The 24,347-nt window shown below is 36.3% G+C and overlaps 1 protein-coding gene across 2 annotated transcripts in view; it reads left to right on the top strand.

The window, feature by feature from the left end:
- FGF12 (fibroblast growth factor 12) overlaps positions 1 to 24,347 on the top strand; it is a 367,576-nt gene that overhangs the window by 158,783 nt on the left and 184,446 nt on the right. For both annotated transcript variants that reach the window (XM_063107151.1, XM_063107144.1), the window contains exon 2: positions 625 to 735. In XM_063107151.1, coding sequence (XP_062963221.1) covers positions 625 to 735 — 111 coding nt within the window. The remainder of the gene's footprint in view (positions 1 to 624; positions 736 to 24,347) is intronic.

The following is a 24,347-nucleotide window of genomic DNA, read 5'->3' as shown; positions in this document are numbered from 1 at the left end:
AGAATTTTGTAGTATGGGGCTTCTCTCTGACGAGGTATTTAGTGAAGGTGAAATCTGCATTTTCACTTATTTTCCAGTGACATCTCATGGCCATAGGATTTTGGCTTTTGCCTGTGGTTTTCATCTAAGCTATTCATTTTGGCTGAACTTGATCAGAACTTCAAAACCCAGGAGTTTTTGAGAAATAGTTGACATCTAGTAGAAATAGAAGTCTTCCAGGGTCTGATCATGACTGCTAGAGGCTTAGGAATTATGATGGCATTTTGCCCTAAACAATGATTCTGGAGTGGGACCATAAACTTGGTGGCATCTTGCGGTCAGACACTAGACACTTGAGTAAGGGAAGTAATCCACTTTTTAGCATGCCTCTGTATTTTCCTAATCATAATTAGCTTTTATTTATTTACAGTTGGTTTACTGCTGCAAAGTATTATGTCTCTGTCTCTAGAAGGAAAATAAAAAGTATAGATGTGTTACTGAACTGCCCCCTTTCCAAATACTTATTGCATTATTTAAGCCATTGGCATTTATGTATTTATTTGCAGAATGTTTTTAACAATTTACAAGTATGCATTTTTATAAACAAAATAACAATTTGAATAATTATTTTATTTTGTTTTGCAGAACCCCAGCTGAAAGGAATTGTGACAAGGTTATTCAGCCAGCAGGGATATTTCCTGCAGATGCACCCAGATGGTACCATTGACGGGACCAAGGACGAAAACAGTGACTACAGTAAGGAATATTAGCTTCTTGCAATCCTGTTACAAATCAATGTGTGGCCCAGAGTATCTTATATTTAAAACATGGCCAGGGTGCCTTTGGAACTGCTTAACTGTTAGTAAGCTATTGTATTTTTCTTTATTCTTCTTGCTATGACTCTCTATAGCAAAGAGGTTGTATGGGAGAGAGGTTATGTACTAACTGAGAAGGTAGGAGGCTTGAAGGAATTCCAGTTGGTAAATGGACAATATCCTCCCATCAGTGTTTTCAGTTAGGATGATGATAAATACTCATAGGAACAATACAGACCTTCCAGCACAACATGGTATTTAAATCTTGGTACAAAATAATGAACAAATTCTAATAATTCTCAGAACATCATTTCTAGCAGGCAAAATTACTTCTTAAGGTAAATATTGGATACATATATGTTTATGTTATATGTCATTTTATTCTAATTAAAAAAAATTACTGATTTTAAAATAAAAAATGTTTAAATATGGTGATGTTTTACAATATGTATAACAATAATAAGATAATAATGATGATAGACTTGAAATGGAAATTTTAAAAATAATTTTTTTGTTAAAAGCACAAAATGTTAAAGATTAATAACAATATCCCTGGAAATAGTTTTTAACTCATTTAACTGTAGAGTTGACAAGTTCAATAACTAATTGCAATCATCAAGGTATGATAGAGTGTTTTTGCATTTTAGAAAAATTTTAAATACAAGCTTCAAAGGCAAGAATGATAGCTCTCATATCTTTCAACTTCTGGATAATCATATACAGATTTCTCAGGGCAGATTCATGTTATTTGAAAACTATTCAGGGTGCCGTAATGTTTGCTAAAGTTTGTCTCTATTCACTCCTAAATCTTTGGTGTTGGACACACAGTAAATACTCATTAAATATCTTTCCAGTTGAGTTGTGACTCTGAGGGATGTGATTTTGTGGTCAGAATGACAATTTACCAAGCTGCATAAGGTAATCCAGGAAGCCTGATATTTTATAGTGGAACATCTTCTAAATTAGCAAAGATTTGAGGAAAGATTCACAATCCCTAAAGTATGAAAATGCTCTTGTCCACCCCTTCTAAATCATTCTTTGTTCACTTCATATTGCACATGACAAAATATGAATTAGATAAAGAAAAGATTTTATTGTAAAAATTTCATCCTGGTGTTCTTGCTCTCAGTTTTTTGTAAAGTAGTTGATTAGCTTATTGTGGTTTGCATTGTCAGTTTATGTTTGTGTGAATGCATTCTTTAAATGATTCAAGAATTCAGTGCAGTACAGAAGAATGAGGATGCTTTTCTCCTCCTGTAGGATCATCGTCTTCTGCATCTGTACTTGAATGTAGATTTAGTGTGGCTGCAAGTAAAGATGGTCCCCAGTGCTTTCCATCTTTACTTCTTAGATCCATCACCTCTGCTAACTCTGAGATATCTCTAGATCTCAGTTTCTTTGTCTATAAAATGAGGTGGCTGGAGATGACAATCTCAGCATCCTCTTTCAGCACCACCCACCCAACTTAAAGAGAATTCAAAATTATAAATTATAAGTCTTTTTTGAGGGGTAGTCGGCATGGGGTTCTGAACCTGTGGCTTTGAGGTTTTATAAGGCTGCACTCTAACCAACTGAGCTAAACTTAGCCAGCCCAAAATTATAAATTGATGAAGATGGATTCAATCCCCAAGTAAGCCAAATAGCCATACTCACTTCCACTGGGTACCAACTTAACTTATCCAGCTGTTCTGCAGATGCGTGACAGTTATCACGGGGTGGGGGTAGAAGGATGGGAATGCCAGTGTGGTGTCAAACGAACAAAAATTCTTCCATTGCTGTTTCTAGAAAAGTAATTGAAAGTGATTGCTGTGCAGATGCTGGGTCAATTAATAGTATAAATCCATGCCCATATGTACATACATACATACATATATGCTTAGACACACACTTGAACACATTTACTTCATGAAGGTACTTTAAAAATTTTCATAGAAAAATGAAATTAAAAGGTAATATGAATCCTTCCATGAACTTTTTGAAGACCCCCTTGTAAAACAAAATATATATATTATAAATAAAAATATATATTATAAATATAAATATATATTATATATAAAATATATACAAAATGCATTTTATCCATATATAAAATATATATTATATATATAAATATATATCATCATAATGGCATTATGCAAACCACACACATGAACACACACACACTCAGTGGGTCATGCATATTGTCAAATACTTTTAGAAACTGAACTTACAAATTTAAATTATTTAATATTTTATTAAGATAAACTACTACACAGACTTTTTGATAAGCTGTTATTAAAAATAGTTAATAATGTATGAAATATAAAAACTAATATAAATTCATCTGGATAACCACCACCAGCTTAAAAAGTAATTAAAAATATCAATACATTTGAACCCCTTGTGTATTCTCTCTGATAGAATCCTGCTTTCCTTCATTACCAGACATAATAATTCTCCTGAATTTGCATAAACTGCACTTATTTCTATGCAGTTTAAAAAATATTATATATAAATATATGAATACTTAAATCATTCATTATGTTGCTTTGCATACTTTTAAACTTTTTATCAGTGAAAGTATTATCATTTTTTTAAATGTACTTTTACTCCCAATGTTAATGGTAGTAAGGTTCATATATGGTAACATATTTGCTTTATTTCATTCGTTTTTGTAAAATATTCCATGGTAAGAATATACCAAAACATATTTATTCATTTTCCTTTTGGTGAATAATTATCATTTCTATTTTAAGGCAATTACAAGAAGTGATGCTAAGATTTTTCTTATAGATGTTCAAGAGTCCTTTCCACAACCATCTGACATGCATATTGTTGCTGTTTATTTGTTTATTTTTGATTGTCTTTTCCAGGAGAATGTAAGCTCCACAAGTGAAGAGATTTTGTTCTGCTATTTCTTGGATCTTTAGAACCTGGAATGGTCTGTAATATCTAATAAGCACTCAATACAAGTTGAATGAATGCGTGAACTAATGCCTCCTAGTGAATATGTGCAAATGTTTCTCTAGGTCATTGGCTGAGTACTTCTGCCCACCAACATATTTTTAACTTTTTCTTTGGGAATCATTTTAGACCTCAGAAAAATTAGGAAGTTATAGTGAGCACCTGTCTACTCTTTGATGGACCTTGGATGTGACTGGCACCATTTTACACACACTGAGCACAAAATGACCGCCACCCTTTCCCTTAGGAGAAACCTCCTGGTTTCTGAGAAATAGAAACTCCTCTACTTCCGCATGGGTGCAGCCTTCCACCTGATTGCATCAGCCAGCCTTACCTTCCACACCAGCACCAAACCCCTCCCTGATTACGGCACCCTTCCCTACAGCCCATATAAGCCCTCCCACCCCAATGCCCGCTACTGCTCTCCATGTTGAGTTCAGCCTGGCAGATTCTGTTCCTTTAATAAAGCTTGATTGGTACTGGCATTCGGGCTCACTCTCTTTTACTCTTCACCCTGCTTCCTCTAATGGTAACTTTTCACATAACAGGACAGTGATCAAGACCAGAAAATTAACACTGTTGCAATATATTTACTGAGCTATATAGCTTTTATTCAGATTTCAGCAGTTTTTCAGCTAATGTACTTTCTTCCCACCCTTGCCCCACTTATTTTAATACAAAATTTCAAATGAAAATATCATTTTTATATACAATTTTTCTTGGTGGTGATTAATGGTAAAAATATCAGGGAGGGATTTTAATTCAACTCATTTTTTAAATAGAAAAATATAAGCCTCTAAGTTGTTAAAATCCCTTTTCTTTCTCCACTTTGTGTGGGTAGTAAAAAACATTTGATTGGGAAAAAAAAATCTTGTTACTATGAGCATCTGTCAGAAATGTGTTGTTTGGTTCACTAGACATCAGTAGGTCCAGCCAACCTTACCATGGTATCTCTCTTAGAATTGATAAAAACACCTGTTCTTTTGTTCATGAAGAAAAGGCTAATTGCATGTAATTGAGTACAAACGCAAATGAGTTTGTCGGCAGTGACAGATAAGAATCTCCGCAAATGTAATGATGACAAAAAATGCAAAACTCTGCTGGAACACTGGCACAAAAAAAGACAATTGTAGTTTGGAGGGTATTAATAGGAATATTTTACATAAAATTAAAAAGCTAATTATTCTCCATGAGTTACCATAAGAGAAGATACATTTGAAATGATAAAAATGCTGGGGAGAAAACAATGAAGATATTATAACCAAATGCATTATTTTCTTTTCTTCTGAACAAAAAATATTAAGTTATTTGATTATAAAATGGACTGCCTGATAAGTTAGGACAGTGGTGAAACTGGAGACATTCAATCAGATGCTGTAGTAGCACTTGAAGTAGGGGCGGTGGGAGAGGGGGTCTCGGGGGGAGGTTCATAAGAAAATCCCCTTGGTGTAGGAGAAGGAAGCATGGTGGTGGCGGTGGTTGGGAAAGTCTCAGAATTCAGTGAGATACTTTCAAAAATTATTTCGAATAGTTTAGATAAGTATATGGAACAAAATTGTAAAGGCACAAAAGGACATACAGTCAAAGAACAAAACAGTCCCAGACAGGCAGGAGCTGCTTTGGCACTCCCAGTGGACCTTGGTGTTCTTCGGTTGAATATAAACAATTTTGCAGCACACGAAATCAGACAAGGCCACTTTGAAGTGATGGATCAAGATAAAAGCAAGACCACTCCGTATTCATGTCTGAACACAGTCAAAAACAAGAATGTTGTCCAAGCTACAAAATGACCAAATGTTTCTCCAGGATTATGTGAGTGGCCCCTATTTTCTTACTAAACACAGCTTTAACCTAGCTCTGTTCTTGCCTTCTAGATAAAAATTAAGACACTAGCTGATAGAATTATACCCACTTCCTGAGAGCATCCAATCTGGAGCAAATCTACATTTCTTTGAGCCCTCCCTAAAATTACTTACATGCACAAATTCTATGAGACGTTTCATACACCCTCTTACTAAGACACCCCAGTTCTTCCATAATGTGTATTTTTTCTCCTTGCTGAATGTCATTAAACCCAACTTGGTTCAACCAAGGGTGTGTTTCTGATATTTTTTGGCTAGAAGGCATTGACACAGTCAAAAGCAATTTTCTTTCCCTCCCTCCCTTTACCACGTGGATATATTTTTGGTATTTTCCCAGATATAGTCCTATTGATGGACGTTTCAGTTTTTTCCAGTATGTTTCTAATACAAACAATACTATAAATGATATTCTTATACAAAATTTATTTTTCATGTGTGCAAACGTATTAATAGGAAGGATACTTAGAAGCAGAATTACTGGGTCAAGGTATGTGCTTTTTAAATTTTGACAGATATTATCTAATTACTTTCCATTGTACAATTTACACTGAGAGTATCTGTTTCCTCATCTTCTACTCAATGCAATGTTATCAAACTTTTGGTTTTTGTTACCTTAAAGCATAAATGTTAATATGTCTTATTATGAGTTAGTCTGAGCACTTGTTCATATAAGAACCATCTGCACTTCTATTTTTCTTTGAAATGTTTGTTTATATCTGATCCTATGAAATGTCTGTTTTTTATTTGTAGAAAATACGTATTTAAAAAATCAGCTCTGTTATGTGAGTTGCAGTTTTTGTTCATTTTGTTGTTTTCAAACTTTTTGCCATGCTTTATTCTTATTTTATTTTAATATACTTTTACACCCTCAGCTTTTCCTTCCTATTTATAGAGAAGACCATGAAAAATGATTTTTATGTTTTGTTTTAGTAATGTATTGTTTTATTTTTTATATTTAATATTTAGTTAATCTGGAATTCTTTTCTTGATATCATTGTAGATTTCTAATATTTGATGTTGGTAATTATCAGTTACAAATACAAATATTGTTTCTTCAAATTTCATGAATACATTAAATTCACTCTGAGTTCAGTATAATGAAACATATTTCAAAATGGTCTGTGTCTGATTTTCAGAAATACAGTTGGAAATGTAAAAATTTAGTCATCCAGTTATGTTTTCTATACAATACCAGACATATGATGTTTTGATACCACCAGTCACAAGGATGTAGACACAGCCAATTTCAGCAGAAGCTTTTCTTGCTAAGCTATGAACAGAAACATGATCCGAATGGTTAGCTGGGAAAAATTATCAAGGAAATTTTTTGTTTCTTATTACAAGGACATTCAGGTACTGCAAAGAATTATAAAGATATTCTGTCTCCCTAACAAGGGGTCTTTCTGGCCAAGAAGTTTGTATCTTTCACCTACTCCAGCATACATCATTATAATACTCATAGGAGAGCGAGGGGTATCCCACATCCATTTATAGGCATATTATTTTCTTCTTGTGTCATCTATATTTTAAGACTCCGTCATGAGTTCATATGTGTGAAATCACATGTATAAGTTGGACTGAAAAAAAAAAAAGAAATGCATGCATTGTCCTGTTGATTTTCTAAAGGTTATTTACATAATCTTGAGCAACACTTCGGTACATGTAATGTTGTTACTCTTATAATGAAATATCTTTTCAAGAACAAAATTAGTCTTCAGCCTTTAGCTTATGAATGCAGTTACTTCACTTGATTTTTTTCAATGAAGGAAAATGTTGTAAGTTTGATATCGAGAAGAGGCATTATGGACATTTGTTTCAGGCCTTTCTTAGATATTTATGTTTGTTGCTTTGTGTTGCTTCGCCCCCCACGGATTTGTCACCCCTTTTCCCCTGGGTGACAGAGATGCAAAGGATTTTTCAAAGCCCATCTCTTCTGAGCAGTGAGAGACCCCAAAGTGGTTAATCTCCCCTGGAACCCTCAAGTGAGAGGTGTCCTTTCCTTGGGAAAGTAACCCCAAATTGGGGTTCTCTTCCTGCATTTATTTTCCAGACCAGGAAGTTACAGGAAGAGAACATAGGTGGGGTTATAGTTGAACAATATAGGCTGGTAACTTTCAGTGAAACAAGCCAGATGACATCCCAGGAAGGCAATTAAGTGGTCCTGTCAACAAAAGCTTGATCTTAGCAAACATTCCTTCTCCCTCTAGAAATTTTCCAGTATCTACACATATCAATCAGTAACCTGTCTGTCCTTGAACCAGCAACCTTGCTGTGCCACAAATCTTTATCTTACACCAGAGACTTTATAGTCTGAGGAAAATTTCCAGTCCTCCGCAAGGTCAATATTTGAAACGGCAAGGGTTTGGAAAACCAGGCCCTGTGAAGTACATTTGCTTTAAGAATCCTCTACAATATTTTCATTGACTGTGTTTTAATTTTAAAGACAGTGCCTCCAACTAATATTTGCAGACACTGTCTTTAAACAAGACAGTCTTGAACAAGAATGAATTCTTTCTTCGAATAGTTTTGCTCCTTCATGTAAAATTGTAAAAGAATAACTCCCCCAATTTTTAAAATCTGGGCCTCTTACCTTCTTCTTGGTCTATTTTATTTTGATCATAAGACTTCTGCTCCCATGTATCCTTCTGGTCAGTAAAGTAAAGCATGAGCCATTTGAAACTGTACTGTTTTCTAGTTGCTCTCTAACTAGGAGCATATTATTATTATTGTTATTGTTATTATTATTATTGATTATACATATTCATAGGGCAAGAGCTGACCATCAGCACATGTGCCCAAGATGTGGTGAGAAAATCAATGCTATCACCATGTATTTATGGGCATATTTATAGGCAGAATACATAGTGGTTAAGAATCTTTTTTTTTATTATTCCTTATGAATATTCACGGGGTACAAAGCTGACTGTCACTACTTGTGCCCAAGATGTGATAGCCAGATCCATTCTGGCAGCATGCCCATTACCACAAATTGTGATTATACCCTGTGTCCCCCACCCAATCATCTCTGACCTCCCTCCCCATCCCCCTTTCCCCCACTCCACTTTGTATCCCTAGGTATATTCTCTCCCTCTGCAAGTCCAACGCACTGTTGCTTTGTGTACTTTGCCCCCCATGGATTTGTCACCCCACTTCCCCTGGGTGATGGAGACACAAAGGATTACTCAAAGCCCATCTCTTCTGAGCAGTGAGAAGCCCCAAAGCGGTTAACTTCCCTGGGACCCTCCAGCGAGAGGGATCCCTTCCTCAGGAAATTAACACCAAATTGGGGTTCTCTTCCTGCATTTATTTTCCAGACCAGGAAGTTACAGGAGGAGAACAAAGATGAGGTTAGAGTTTAACAATCTAGGCTGGTAACTTTCAGTGAAACAAGCCAGATGACATTCCAGTAGACAATTAAGTGATCTTACAACAATTTCTCAGTATCTTTACATAACAATCAAGTCTGTCCCTGAGGCAGCAACCTTGCTGTGCCACAAATCTTTATCTTACACCAGAGACTTATAACCTGAGGAAGATAACCCGTCCCATGCAAGTTCAATATTTGAAACTGTAAGACTTTGGAAAACCAGGCCCTGTGAAGTACATATGCTTTTTAGTATATTCCACAATGTACCACTGTGGTCTTTCTTTCCGTCCTTCTTTCTCTCATAGCTACTACTTATGGGTGAGTACATGCAGTATTTTTCCCTCTGTGCTTTGCTTATTTCACTCAACATAAGTTGCTCTGAGCACATCCAATTGTTGCAAATGGCAGAATTTCATTCTTTTTTATGGAAGAGTAGAATTCTGTGGTATATATACACCATGTTTTCCTCATCCAATCATCCATTGATAGACATTTAGGTTGGCTCCATATCTAGGCTATTATACACAGAGCTGTGATAAACATGGGAGTGCAGGTATTCCTTCGACATCATGATTTCCATTCTTTTGGGTATATACCCAGAAGTAGGATTGCTGGATCCTATGAAAGATCCATCTGTAGTTGTTTGAGGAAACTTGATACTGTTTTCCATAGTGGTTGTACTAATTTACAGGCTCACCAGCAGTGTAGGAGTGTGCCCTTCTCTCCACATCCTCTCCAGCATTTGTTATTCTTTGTCTTTTTGATTATAGCCAGTCTAACTGGGGAGGTACTATCTTGGTGTGGTTTTAATTTGCATTTCCCTGATGACTAGTGATATTGAGCATTTTTTTCATGTGTCTGTTGGCCATTTGTATATCTTCCTTTGAAAAATGTCTATTCAGCTCCTTTACCCATTTTTTAATTGGGTTATTTGATTTTTTTACTGTGTAATTCCTTGAGTTTCTTGTACAATATGGATATTAATCCCTTGTTGGATGCATAGTTAGCCAAAATTTTCTCCCACACTGTAGGCTGTTATTTCATTCTGTTGATTGTTTCCTTTGCTGTGCAGAAGGTTTTTAGTTTTATATAGTCCTATTTATTTATTTTTTCTTTTGCTGCTTGTGCTTTCAGGCTAATGTTCATAAAATTTGTGCCCAGATCTAGTTCCTGACATGTTTCACCTATTTTTCCCTTAGTAATTTTACAGTTTCAGGTCTTATAATTAAGTATCTAATCCACTTTGAGTTTATTTTAGTACATGGTGAGAGATGCATATCTAGTTTCATTCTTCTGCATATGGATATTCAATTTTCTCAGCAAGTGGTTAAGAATATTATGGGAACTGTATAACCAAGCGTATTCCTGGAAAGAGCTGAGGATTGAAGTTGTCTTTAGTCTATTCTTGGCTCTGTGAGGTGACTGGTGCTTTTGCCTTGGGCAAGTCACATAAACTTTCCTCAGTTTATACAAGCTCAGATTGTACAAAATGAGAGGAACAGACAATCTCTAAGATTTTGATAGCCTTTTCTTTATTTCTCATATAGAAGTAAATGTATGCTTAGAAAAATGACAACTTCTGTTTCCCTGAATATCATTTGTCCTGAAAGGTGTGTTTCTGACAGGCTGGAAATCACTTTTGTTGTGTAGATTCCTGTGTGATATTCTCAAGCTGTATATAAAGATCTAGAGTGACACACATAAATGGTAGAGCCAGAATTTGAATGCAGGCTATCTGACTTGAGATTCTGTGCCTTTGGGTTAGTTATTTAATCTCCCCATGTCTTAATTCCCTCATTTGTTAAATGAGAATAATAATAGTACTTAGCTCATAGGGCTATTGTGAAGATTAGGTTAAATAGCTTGATTAATGAAAAGTGCTTAAAACAGTGCTAGAAGACAATGATTCTTACTAAATGTCATCTGTTTTTGTTGTTATTCTCATCAGTAGGGGTGAGAGACTTGTGCTTGCCAGGAGCATGTAGACAATGGCCATTTTAGCAGAAGTAGAATTTTTAGCAGTACTAGTTATTGTTATACGAAAAAATTTGAAGGTATTTACACTGGGGGGTATTGAAGAGTACTCTCAGTCAGTGGTTTCCAACATGTGTGGTCTGTGGACCAGCAGCATCAGCAACATCTGGGAACTTGTTAGAAATACACATTTTTAGAGCCTCACCCCAGACATACTGAATCAGAGACTTGGGGACTGTGGCCTAGCAATCTATTATTTGACAAACCCTCAAGATAATTCTGATGCACTGCAGCAGGCACAGCTGGTAACTCTCCTTTATCCCCAGGATTTGGAGTGCTCACATTTTGCTAATGAAGGCATTCTCTGTCTTGAGACTGTTATACCTAGTTCTATGGGCATCTGACTCCAAATATAATGGGGAAAACATATGTCTGCAGGTACTGAAATTCAAACTTCCTGGTATCATAAACACATGTGGAATCTGTTCCATTTTGATTTATTACCTGGAGAGTCAGGGCTCAATTCCAGAGAGAAATGTGATCCGGTACAGGTTTGGGGAATTGTAAAAAGCATATATGATAGAGTTTAGCCTATAACACATAGTTTTATGTCTTGGAGCTTTCATACATGCTAATTCCTTTTGCTTGGAATGTCTTCACCGGTCTTATCCACCTGGTAAGCCACTCTTACCCTTTAGAACTCTCCTTAACTCTTATCTCCTTTGTCTGTGTGAGGTATCTCTAACTTTCCTCCTCAGCTGCTGCCCCCACACAAAACTCTACATCAGTCTCTCACTTCTTTTGACTGTATCTGAGCCTTATGCATACGTTTACAGCTGCACAGGTCATATTATACTTCAGTTCCTTATCTGCATTTGTGTTTCCCCTATTAGAGTGTGACTTCCTTATTTGTCCTTCTGCCTAGCACAGCAATGGACATTTTCCAAGATCCCAAGCTGGAGGGTCACAAATGTGGTTCATTTAGCTGGCACACTTTAGGGGGTTGAAATGAGAGTATTCAAACAATTTACCCATCTACTTTTCCTCTAATTTTCCTCTTACCTGCCTAGGCCCTGAAGACTTTTGAGTTTGGGTTACCTGTGGCTCTCATTCAATGTTTGTGAAATCAAAATGATGGAACACAACCTTAAAAGAACATTATACACCACTTAATTATCACCAATTGCAAGACAAAGTAGCTTGGGCTGTGAGTCAGCCTCGTTTCCAGTTCAAGTTCTGTCTCTAGTAAACTGCTTGGTCTTATTTAAATCACACAACTATTCTGTTTCTTGGTTTTCCACTTTATAAAGCAAAGTGTTTGTACAAAATGACCTCCAATGCTCCTGACAGATCTGAAATTTTTCAAGCCTCTCAGTTGACAGTGATTTTTGTTTTCATCTTTGAAAAACTTAAAAAGTTTTTAAACACATTACCAAAAAAAAAGGGCAAAACAGTAACAGCAGATAGTATAATGATTTTTGAACTGAATTTGAAAACAGTAGTGAATTCACCTCCACTTCGAATATACACAGAGTTCGACTCCTTCTCAGTATACCTGTTGGTGCTATCTAGTCCAAGGCACTGTCCTCTTTGTCTGGACTTTTTCAATCGCTTCCTAACTGGGCTCTTTACTTTAGGCTGTCCCCCTTCAGTCTGTTCTCCACACAGCAGCCAGAGTGACCCAGTGAAAACATAAAATAATATAAACTCACTTCTCTGTTTAATCTCTTTCATCACACACCGTTAAGGGTACAATCCAAATTTCATCCTAGGACCAATAAAGTTTTATATAATTCCACTAATTACCTCCTGACTTCATCCTTTCTGTTCTGTCTCCTCTTTCCTTCTGTTGGTCTCCTTGCTTTTCCTCAGACACACCAATTATGTTCCTGCCTCAGGGCATTGACACCAGCTATCCTCCTCTTCCTGGAATGTTCTTCCAAATCTAAATAGCACACTCACTCATCTTCCTCATACCCTACTCAAAGAGGGAGACTTTTTTCTGATTAATCTCTATAAATTTTGATCTCTATCCTCAACACTTCAGTCTCCCTTGGCTACTTGAATTTTGTTTTTTGCTCCAGAACCCTTACCACTGTCTAATATACTTACTTATTTTATTTTCTCCCTCCACCACTAAAATGTTCCCTGTACCTACCACACATTTTTCTCATTCCGTATTTGCTTTTGTTATTTTTTCCACGAATTATGTCATCCTCTAAAAGCAAGATTGATTGCCTGTGTCTTGAAAACTTTTTCTGATTTCTTTAACTGGAAATCCTGCTTTCTTCACCAAACAAACACATCTCTTAAAGTATTTATGCAGTTTCAGCTGTATGTATTTATTGTATATAAGACTTACTTACTTGGTTTCAGTTACGAATCCTTGAGGGCATTGATTATGCCTGATTCATCTCTGTATTGGTTTGTAATAAGTCCTTAATAATGGGTAAGGCCTTTAAATGGATATGAGTTGGTTAATTGATAGTAACGTTAGTATAATGAAGATACCATTTAAATTTAAAGGCTTAATTAGAATGTAAGCTTCACAGGGGCTAGGAGCTTTGTCTATATTTTGCACTGTTTTATCTCCAGCACCTAAAATAGTATCTGGGACATGTTAGGTTATTTGATATTTGTTGAATAAATGAATGAAACTGAATTTAAAGAATAATATCACCAAAAATGAATATGATTTTGTGGGACAGCACCCAGGTCGAAGAATTAATGCAAATTGGATTATGCTTGCATTTTATTTTAAGAATGACAGACAATTGAAGAGAATTCAAAGGATAGATAAGGAAGTCATTTTCCATTATGAAAACAGGAAGAAAATTAAGTATTCTTAGTCTGGAAAAGTGAACACTATAGCAATAATAGTAAGAGAAGATATTCTTGCACAGTGTTTTATGTATATATATATTTTTTTTTTCAGAGTGTTACTTGAATGTATATTTATGGCAATAATCACAGAGACATCATTTTCTGAAAGTATGTAAATGGTAATTTGCCCATAAGAGAGGGAGACATCGCTTTTATTATTCATCTAGGACCAGCTGTCTATATTTAAGCTTATGTTACTCAGTTAACTCTGTAAAACAGGTAATCATTCCTGTTTTGAAGATGAGTAAACTGAGGCACAGAAAGTTTAAGTAACTAGCCCTTGGTCACGCGGATATTAAATGATAGACCCAGGATTTGGACTCATCAAGTTTAGTTCCAGAGTTAGTAGATTTTCCCAGTCTACACTGTATCCCCAATTTCTCTTTCCGGGTTTATGTTTCTTAGTGCATAATAAACATTCCCTGAAATCAGACCTCTGCATTCTTCTGATGACACTTTTAAAAAACATTAAGAAGGAAATATGGTTTGCCTATAAAATATTATGGTGGTTTACTCCAGACAGGCTAAATATTGAACTTGAGAGGATTTTCTTCAATATGTTTGATTTATTTAAAATGTAAATTAAAACAAGTTTTGGAAATAGTAAGCCATTATACAATAATTTTAAAATTCTTAGATACTCTGGTTGCCTATTTCATATATCTGACTTGGGAAGTTTGAGGTGTGTAGGATGTGTGCGTTTGTGTGTATATATATATTTTCATGCATTATTCAGCAGCCGAGATAGAGTGGTAGTGAGCAGGCAACCAGCCAAGATCTAGTGAGGTTGTACTTAGTACATCTGCTTCCCTTGACATTGAGACAGAATGTGAAACACATTCCCATGTCAAAATATGTCTGTACATTATTATTAAGCCCACTTCATAGTATTATAATTAAATTTTTAAAAATACTCTAAAGAGAGCTCGTCCTTTTTTCTTCTTACTTTGGTATTGGCAGAAAACATCACTTTTACTGTTTTGGTAGTATGTACCAGGGATCATTTCCCATATCTAGGAAGCAGTGTAGTATTAAGAATAGCCTATAGGATTTTAGAGACAAACAGTCATGGATATTAATATGTATTTCTCCACTTACCTGCTGTATAAACTTAGCCATTTAATTTCACACTTTGAAACCATAGTTTTTTATCTGCAAAATGGGAATTATATGTAAGAGCTTCAAGTTAATAATATCAAATTTACTCTCATGGAGGGGAGTGCTTTGGAAATTATAAACAGGAGAAATCTATGTTGGCTGAAGTGTGATCAAGAGTAATCTCAGAGAAAATGGAGGACTTGTGCAGAGCTTTGACAAATTATATAAGAAACCCTTTTTGAAACATATCTGCAGTTTCAGCACTCTTTTAGAACCTAGACCCCAGACTTGTCATCTTTTGGGAGAATTGATCAAGGTCTAATTTAGAAAGGACTAATTTCCACTGCACTTGGGGTTTCTCTTTAGTGGGGTTGGGATGAACACGGTTTCATATGGTCTCTTCTCAGTTCTTGACATTGCTGATAATCTGAGGCCATGGCACTCCCCTTATTCACACAGGGGAGACTGGGGGACTTCCAGTGGTGGCTTGGTCATTGCTGGGCTGAGTGTAGATGTTGGGGGGTGTGGCAAAAGCCCTGACCCCTTGCACCCAAGCTTGGGAACCTGGGGCCCTTCTTGCTGTGGCTCAGTGGTTGTCTCTGGGCTGGCTGGGTGTGGTGGGGGGCATGGCCAAGGCCCTTGACCCCCCATCACCATAGCTTGGGAGAGCCCTGGGCACTTCCTGTGGCAGCTGGTGGTCCTCGCTGGGCTGGTTGGACATGTCAGAGGAGAGCGTGGTCTAGGCCCTTGGCCCCTCACCACCCTTGCTTGGGGGAGCCTGGGGCGCTTCCTGCAGCAGTTCAGTGGTTGTTGCTGGGCTAATTTCATGTGTCAGGGGGTGTGACCAAAGCCCTCGGCCTCCACCCTTGGGACTGGTTGCAGGTGTCAGGAGACATGGCTGATGCCCCTGGCCCTCCCCCTTTTCTGGTTTGGTAGCCCATTGGACTTCTGGTCCTTCTAGGTGTTATAGGTGTTCTTTGGTGAAATGAGACCTTTACTAGTTAATATCAAACTTTGTCTCTGGTTGTGAGTACTTTGTTTTTTCTTTCAGGTCTGTGTTAGATTATTTGCTGTTATTACCACTTAAACTCTCTGCTGGAACTAATTTGTCATCCTTTGCTTAGTTCTAAATGGGGGAACTTCCTGTGGGGACCAGTACTTGAGCTGTGTGGTTGAGCTAAATTGCTGCTTTGCTGCTGATTCCCTGGGGAAGGCTTTTTGTGCAGCTCAGGTTTGTTTAACGGTTGACTTTATAGGTACTTCCAGGTCTAGTAAAATCAGGTGCATCTGGGTTGTGTAGAGACTCTGGTCTGGGCCTGAGTCTTTTCATCAAACTGCACCCCATGCAATTCTGTATTCCTGACCAGTCTCCTCTGAGTGGTCTGATGCTGACTGTGGGGCAGAGCATCTGTTCATGCTGTGCCCCAGTGTTCTCCTGGTGGGCCTGTCTCTCCCACCACTCCCAACACTTCCCATGGGACGGGTCATGCTGTGATCCCTTGCAATGATTCAAGGGCTCTGAGTGGCTCCTTTTTTTCAGTTATTGTGCCTCCTCACTCCTATGTGGGTCCATAGGAACCCTATTAATGGTCTAGCTGGCCTGGGGGCCAGCAAGGCCCTCCTTTCCCCTGCCACCTCCAAGCAACTTCATCCAAAGGGCACAGCTGCAGCTTTTGCCAGCTCCTGCTCCATGTGCTCAGCAGCTCCAGCCTGGAAGTGCCCAGGATTCGAAATGGTCAAAGCGGATTTTTTTCTTTCTCTCATCACAGCTTCTCCTGCCTTCATGAACTCCATAGGTCTTTTCTCCTCTTCCTCTGAGCTCTAACAGCCCCAGCCTGGCTGTCATTGCTTTTTAATAGTTGTAAATCGATTGATTTGTGGGAGAGAGTGATGCTGGGGACCATCTATTCTGCCATCTTGACTGGAAGTCCACTGAGTAACTTTTAAAAATCCTGATGTGCATGTCTGATTCCAGAATAATAAAATCAGACTCTTCAAGGATGGAACGCAGGCGTCAGTATTTTTTTTAGATAACCCAGGTGATTCCAAAATAAAATCAAGTATAAGAACAGTGACATATTCTAGAACATTGCTTCTCATACTTTATAGTGCATCCAAATCACCTGGAGTCTTGTTAGACTCCAGGTGTTGGGCCATACCCTAGAGTTTCAGATTCAGTAGGTCTGGAGGGGGTCCAGAGAGTTTGCATTTCTGTTAGGTTGACAAGACCACACTTAGAGAACTCCTGCTCTAGAATAGCACTTCTCTAAACCCTAAGTGCATAGTTTAAGTGCTCTTGAGGACTTGTTAACAATTTTGATGCAGTTATTCTTGGATGGGGCCTGAGGTTCTATCTTTCCAACAAGCTCCAAGTGATGCTGATGCTGTCCACACGTTGAGTAGCAAGGTTTGGTCCACTGATTGGTGAGATTTGGTAAGTATCAGCATCACATGGGAGCTTGTTAGAACTATCCCAGACTACTGAATGTGAAATTGCTTTCCAGTAATGCTTCACGTGGAGTTAAAAATATTCATCTTCAATCCCAAAGATTTTTATGTAATGGGTATGGATGTGGCTTGTATATCAGAGTTTTTTAAAAAATCCCCAGAAGGTTGTAATACATAGCAAAGTTTGTGAGCTACTTTTTAAAGTTGCATTCCAAATTAGCATTATTAAAACTTTGAGACAGAATTATATAATGACATATTTATTTTGAAGTACAGTGCAAACCATTGCTGTTCTTTTATGGAATGTTTCGTGGTATTTTATTGTAAAATGAGGCCATAAGCTGGAGATGAGAAATCAATGGCACAAATGCCCCCTCCTGTGTCCACAGCAGATGTCACTAAGTTCTTACAATATTCATTGTAGCCTTCCTTCAAATGTCTTCTTAAGACACTGTTTCAGGCAGCTACAACAAAATGATTGGGTTTTCACAAATGCCTATCATATGCATACTTCATCTTCATTAACACCAACATATTGAGGGCCAACTGCATTCTACTTACTGGGTTACAAAAATGAATCCAACACAATTTCTGTCTCTGCTCCCAGAGCAGTAGAGGAGGCTGGACTTTTATATGCAGCACACCTTAAGGCAAGTTGTCACTGGTACTACGAAGTGTTTAGAAGACTCAACAGATTTAGAGATTAGAGAGATTCCCCAAAGCCTTGCTCCTAAGCAAAGATTGTTTTTAAACTAAACTGTGAAGAGTAGAAACAAAATAAGCTAATATTAGGAGAATTTCATTTCAGATGAGGAAGCACAAAAATCACCAAGTGGAGAAACCTCCTGCCATGTTGGTGAAAATGAGCTGACTAGTCTGCATGAGGCACAGAGATTGTGTGAAGTGTCACAGGGCCATAGTTTAGAGTGTCTTAGCGGACACTTATGGGAGTTTAAACTTTATATTGTAGGAAATAGGGAACTAATGAAAGTTATTGAGCAATGAGTGAAATGCAGTCCTTTGGAAAAATTTTCTAACTAGAAATTATAATACAGATGGGTTGAAGGAGAAGCTTTAAGGTAGAGAATAGTAAGGACAAAATCATCATCTTATTTTTCACATCCTTTTTTTAAACTCTCAATTTCTAAAAAAATCTCACTGCATTATATTCACTTCTATAGGTCCACTTACTGTTTTTGGAATAAGGCAGGTATATATTCTTGTTTTGATAATTAATGATAACAAAGTACAAAGCTTTAGTTGAACATGTCTAAACCAACTCAAATAAGTTTGCTTAGATTGTCTGTGTGTGATTTTAACTAAGAGGAAGTAAAGAAAGGTTTTGTACCTTCTGGGTGTGATGGTTCTCCTTGGCTGAAAAATTCCTTTGAAGCCTTCCAAATTTATTTCAGTTCTACTTTTTTTTTTCTCACTTTCTTCACAACTGTTGGATTGTGATTACTAGAATTTGTCTTTTATTCCTTAAGAGCATTGATATTTTATAGCCTTATAGGCACCAGAACCTAGGTTCACATCTAAGCTGTTCACCTGGTTGACTTCAGGACCCTGGGAAGTTCATGTCTTTGAGCTTCAGTTCCTTGATCTGTAAAGACAGATAGATATGTAGTACACATGTGGAATTATCTTTTTTTTTTTTTTTCTAATTTAGACTTTAATCACAGTGGTAGCAGATACCATGTCTGTCTTTTTCACCACTGTATTACAAGTGACTAACACAATTTTTAGGATGTATGTGATTAATTAATGAATAAACCTAAGAGGCTGTAGTATTGAGTTTGCAACATAGTGTTTAATGGAAGATTTGTGGAAGATACAGATCCAAAAGCTTCAAAACGTGCAAAGATTTCTTGGATGATGTTTTTGCCCATTGATCTTACCAACTGACACCTGTGCTAGTCAGTGAATCCTTCAAACGGGCTATGAGATAAATCTGTGTAAGACAAATGGCCGCAGAGGATGAGTGATGATGGGCATTTGCTCTCATTACTGATAGTAATATGCTTCATTTTTCATCTTAAAGAAAAAAAAAGAATCACATTGAATTGACTTGTTAACTATGCAAGTTTTTAACATCTCTGAAGTTCCATAGGAAAGGCTATATGATATTATTAGTATTAAAAGCCAATGGCAGGACATCTATAGAGCTAAGACAAACATTTCTACTAGCTTTTGTCAAAGAAAGGATCACCATGTTGCTCTATTTCACTATGCTGAAAACCCACAATGTTTGCTGTCAGCCAATGCTTAGAAGAAAAATTTTAGTCTCTAAGCCCCAAACCACTCATCAGTTCCATAAGTCAGTAAATTCAGTGGGGGAAATAAATCAATCAGTTGGATTTTTTTGACCAATTGTTTATAAAATAGGGCATCATACCGAAAACACTGAATCAATGTAGTTGATTTTTACATTATTTATATTCTTTTATTTTAAATACATAGCTGTATTTGCTTACAGATCTTCAATAATATGAGATAAAACACACTGTTTTTTTCTCCTATTACGTTTTAATAAATTAAGTTAAAATATGAGCTAATGATCACCTAGGACCCTTGCCCCCATTATGAAAGCTCTAGATTGAGAGATATAAAAACAGCAACAATATCAACAATAAAACCAACCAACCACACCAATCACCATGCTTTGTATTTCATTTTTATAGTTTAGGAAGTGTTTTTTAAAATTTTTTCTCTTAATTGGTCTTTATAACAACCCAGTGAAACTTTCAGAGCAAAGAAATGCTCAGAGAGATTAAATTACTGAGAGTCAACAAGGTCACAAAGCTGTTAAATGTTAGAACTAGGGCTCATGACCTAAAGCTATTGTCCTCTGGACTGTACTTTAGTTCTCATCCCAGTCGTGTTTCCTTGACTTAAAAAATAAAGGAATAGGAAGAATCACATCTTTCCCTAGTTAAGAAATGCTGTTTTAGAGACTTAAATTCAATAACAACAATTGTTTAGGCTTCTACTGTGCAATGCATTCTGGGTGGAAAAAATAATAATAAAACATTTCATACTCTTGAACACTTTCTAGTTTGCAGGTAGATTCAAGAGAACATAAATATGAAGAAAAATGTGATAAATACTGTGGAATTAGTATTTATGAGAATGGGGAAGGTGAAGAAGTGACTTTAGTAAATGATAAGTACATAACAGAAATAAATATTAATTTCGTGACTAAGGAAAAATAATTACTTGCAAATATAATCAAAAAATTATAATTACAAATGTTATTGCAAGAGACTGTAGGATTATAGGAGAAAGTAATCTGGTACCAACTTACTTTCAGGTTAAGATTTTGTAGGATATGATGGTTATTCAAATTCTAAAAAAAATATCTTCGTTGCGATCATTTTTAGATGTGGGAGATGATATTGAATTTTTAAGTAAATCTGACATTGAGAGTGCACAGATTGTAAACCCAAATATCTTCATTCTGTTCAGTATATTCTATTCGGGTTTTTGATGGGTCATATCATAAGATTTTTTTTTTTCATTGCCCATTCTACAAAATCGACTCAGAATTTCAAAATACAACTCTGCTTTTTTATACTCGTTTATCATTACTAACACTAAGGAGTCTGTCCTTATTAGTTACTTGGAAAGACACTGGATTTATATGTTCCAAAGACAAATCTGTAATTAGCTTTTTCCTCCCTCCTTCCCTCCCTCCCTCTCTTCCTGTCTTCCTTTTCTTCTCCTTCTTGTTTGCAACTTCATTGGATGTCACATTAAGTGTTTTCTCATGTGTTTTGGATTGATTGCTACATTTTTGTTACTGGAATAATCTGATGTGAATAACGAACAATTAAGTTGAATAGAACATACGCTTTTGCAAAGCACTTTTCTCTGGTGCAATATCATTTTACAAGATGTGTAATATCTTGGTTGTAACAGATTTCCCAAACTCTTCCTTTCCTTTTCATTCTCTCCAACTCTGCATCTCCGCCCACCGCCCCAAAACACACACACTCCAGCTCCGTGCGTTCTGTATCCTTCTGCCATCTCAGACTTTGTACCACGTAGGTTTCCTTGCTTTCCTTTTAGATTCTATATTTGAATATATTCTATGAGTGGTGAATATTATCTTCAATTTTTTCTTACATGCTTAATTATGGAAATGTAACCCAGAAAAGCTGCAAATAAGCATGCTTAAAAAGAAACTACTGCTGAGTCATTTATTTATTCAGCAAGCATTGGATAACAGCTTCTAAGACAATGATATTATGCAAGTCAGTGGAGGTAATAATAAAAGTTTCTGGTGCTTTCAACTTGTCCATAGAATAGTGGGAGCCTCAGAAAGATTCACAGATGAAGGTATATTCAGCAGGACCACATATGTTGGGTTTATCACTCTTTCTCAAACCCAAGCATGACATTTGGCATATAGTAAGTGATCTATAAATATTTACAAAAAGAATGAATGATTTTTGAATTAGGGAAATTATAGAGGTCTTTACAAGGTGCTGTATGAGAGAGAGTTCAACTACCTGAGGATAGAGTCTTAAGCCAAAGTTTAGGATGGTACTTTTCATTCCTTTCATTTATTCATTTTGTACCAAAAATGAAGTGAGAATTTTTATGTACCCTGAAATGAAGGAAACCACATACTTAAATACTGAGTTTATCATAAAATGACATTTTGCATGTCAGAATGCCTAGCATGATGCTTGAAAATAAAAGTAAGCATTTAATGAATGTAATCTCTTCAGTTCTCCTTTTCTCACTTGATACTTTTCCCTCGTTATCTCCTTCCACTTAAATTTCAACCTGAGACTGATTTGAGTTTTGCACGTCCTAAAGATATGATTTGGGGTACCTCCTTGAAAAAAATAAATATAATATAATAAAATGAAAATTAGGTGTAAAAGTGACTATTTAGTGTAAGAAAATACATCACAAAATATTAAATTTTAAAAAGCTGGAAATCACAAAGTTTATAAAAGTCAGGAAAATAATAAAATATTTTAATTAATTACCTGATAGCTGCAAGTCTATAAATTTATTTTCCATTATTTTTGATATATAATTTTTGAGTATATTTCTGTTTTAGTCCGTTTTGTGTTGCTATAACAGAACTACTCGACACTGGGTAATTTATAAAGAAGAGAGGTTTGTTTGGCTTACGATTCTGGGTCAGTTGCATCTGGCACGGGCCTCAGGCTGTTTTTACTCATGGCGGAAAGTAGAAGACAGCTGGCAGGTATAGACAGATCACATGGCGAGAGAGGAAGCAAGAGAGAGAGAGAGGCGGTGCCAGGGTCCTTCAAACAATCAGGTCTTGAGGGAACTAATAGGGCGAGAACTCACTCACTACCCCTCCTCCCCCAGGGAGAGCATTAATCCATTCATGAGGGATCCGTCCCTATGACTCAAACAGTTTCAAACACTGCCACATTGTAGATCAAATTTCCACATGAGTTTTGGAGGGGGCAACACATCCAAACTCCATCACTTTCCATATGACAATTTTATAATATATTTTTGTAGAAAAAGAGGAGGATTATTGAATCTTTCCTGTAGCATAATTAATGAAAATGGATCCTTTTCTATAATTTAGAAATGTTTATTTTAGCATCACAGCTCGTAACTCTGATGATTAGTGATGATGTTGAACATCTTTTCAAGTAACTATTGACAGTTTGTATGTCTTTAGAGCAATGTCTGTTCAAGTCCTTTGCTTTTTTTTCTTTTTAATTAATTAATTTCTTATTATCATTATTTTTTAATTAGGTTATTTATTGTTGGGTTTTTTTTTTTTTGGTTGACATTGTTGAGTTGCAGGAGTTCCTTATATATTTTAGATATGGTTTACAAGTAGTTTCTCCCATTCCATAGGTTGCCCTTTTATTCTGTTGATAGTTTCTTTTGCTATGCAGAAGCTTTTGAGTTTTTTTGCTTTTGTTGTTTGTGCTTTTGCTTTTGTTGCCTGTATGTTTGGTGTTGGATCCAAGAAATAGATTATTGCCAAGGCCAATGTCTAGAAGTTTTCCCCCTATGTTTTCTTCTAGGAATTTTACAGTTTCAGGTCTCACATTTAAGTCTTCAACCCATTTAGAGTTGATTTTTGTGTATGGTATAAGATAAGGGTCCAGCTTTATTATTTTTCCATGTGAATATCCAGTTTTCCCAGCACCATTTTTTGGAGACATTAGTCGTTCCCTTCATTACTTTTTCCGTACCTTTTCTCCATGAGATTCTGTTATAGTTTGGCTTATGGATCCCAAGAACATAACTCCATTATTTCATTTTTTCTAAATATAGGAGTCAACTTTACAAAAAGGTTTAGAATGAGACACTTCTTTTAGAAAGGACAGGATTGAGAAGATCCTGAATGTCAGATTAGATACTTGAACTCTATTTGGCATATAATTGTGGTCTTTTCTCAGCAAATGTTTACTGGGATCCCGAATATAAATAAAACATATACTATCCTGCATATTCTCTCTCTTTCTCCTCTACAACCCCCAAATAAATAAGTGTGATTTAAATGTGATCCTAATTTTGGAGAGCTTGCAATCTAGCTGTGATTGGAAAAGAAGACAGATTTTTTAAAAAAGGAATATAATTATAAATTGTGATAAATACAGTCTAGATCAAGGATTAGGGCAGCTGAGAAGTGAGAGAAAGCACTTGGTATTTGGTATGTCATTTTAAGCATGTCCGAAGTTTCAGTGTGAAGATAATAGTGAGAGTGGCATTTCAAGCAGAGGGAACTAAGTAAGTAAAATCATGCAGTTTAGAAGGTAGGAGAAGGAAGATTAAATTACTAGAAGCAATAAATAAATATATTAGAATGAATAGTGCCATGAAGCAGAAATGCATGTTGTATTATACATGACCTTGACTATCAGGCTGAGATGGTTTAAGTTTTTAATTCCCTTTTTATTTTAAAAACACTTCATTACAATGAAGAAACCTAAATTTCTGGAAATAATGTGTCTTTTTATGACCCTT

Source organism: Cynocephalus volans, chromosome 1, assembly GCF_027409185.1.
Source record: "Cynocephalus volans isolate mCynVol1 chromosome 1, mCynVol1.pri, whole genome shotgun sequence".
NCBI classification, from domain to species: domain Eukaryota; kingdom Metazoa; phylum Chordata; class Mammalia; order Dermoptera; family Cynocephalidae; genus Cynocephalus; species Cynocephalus volans.
This window is presented reverse-complemented; position numbering and strand designations above follow the sequence as displayed.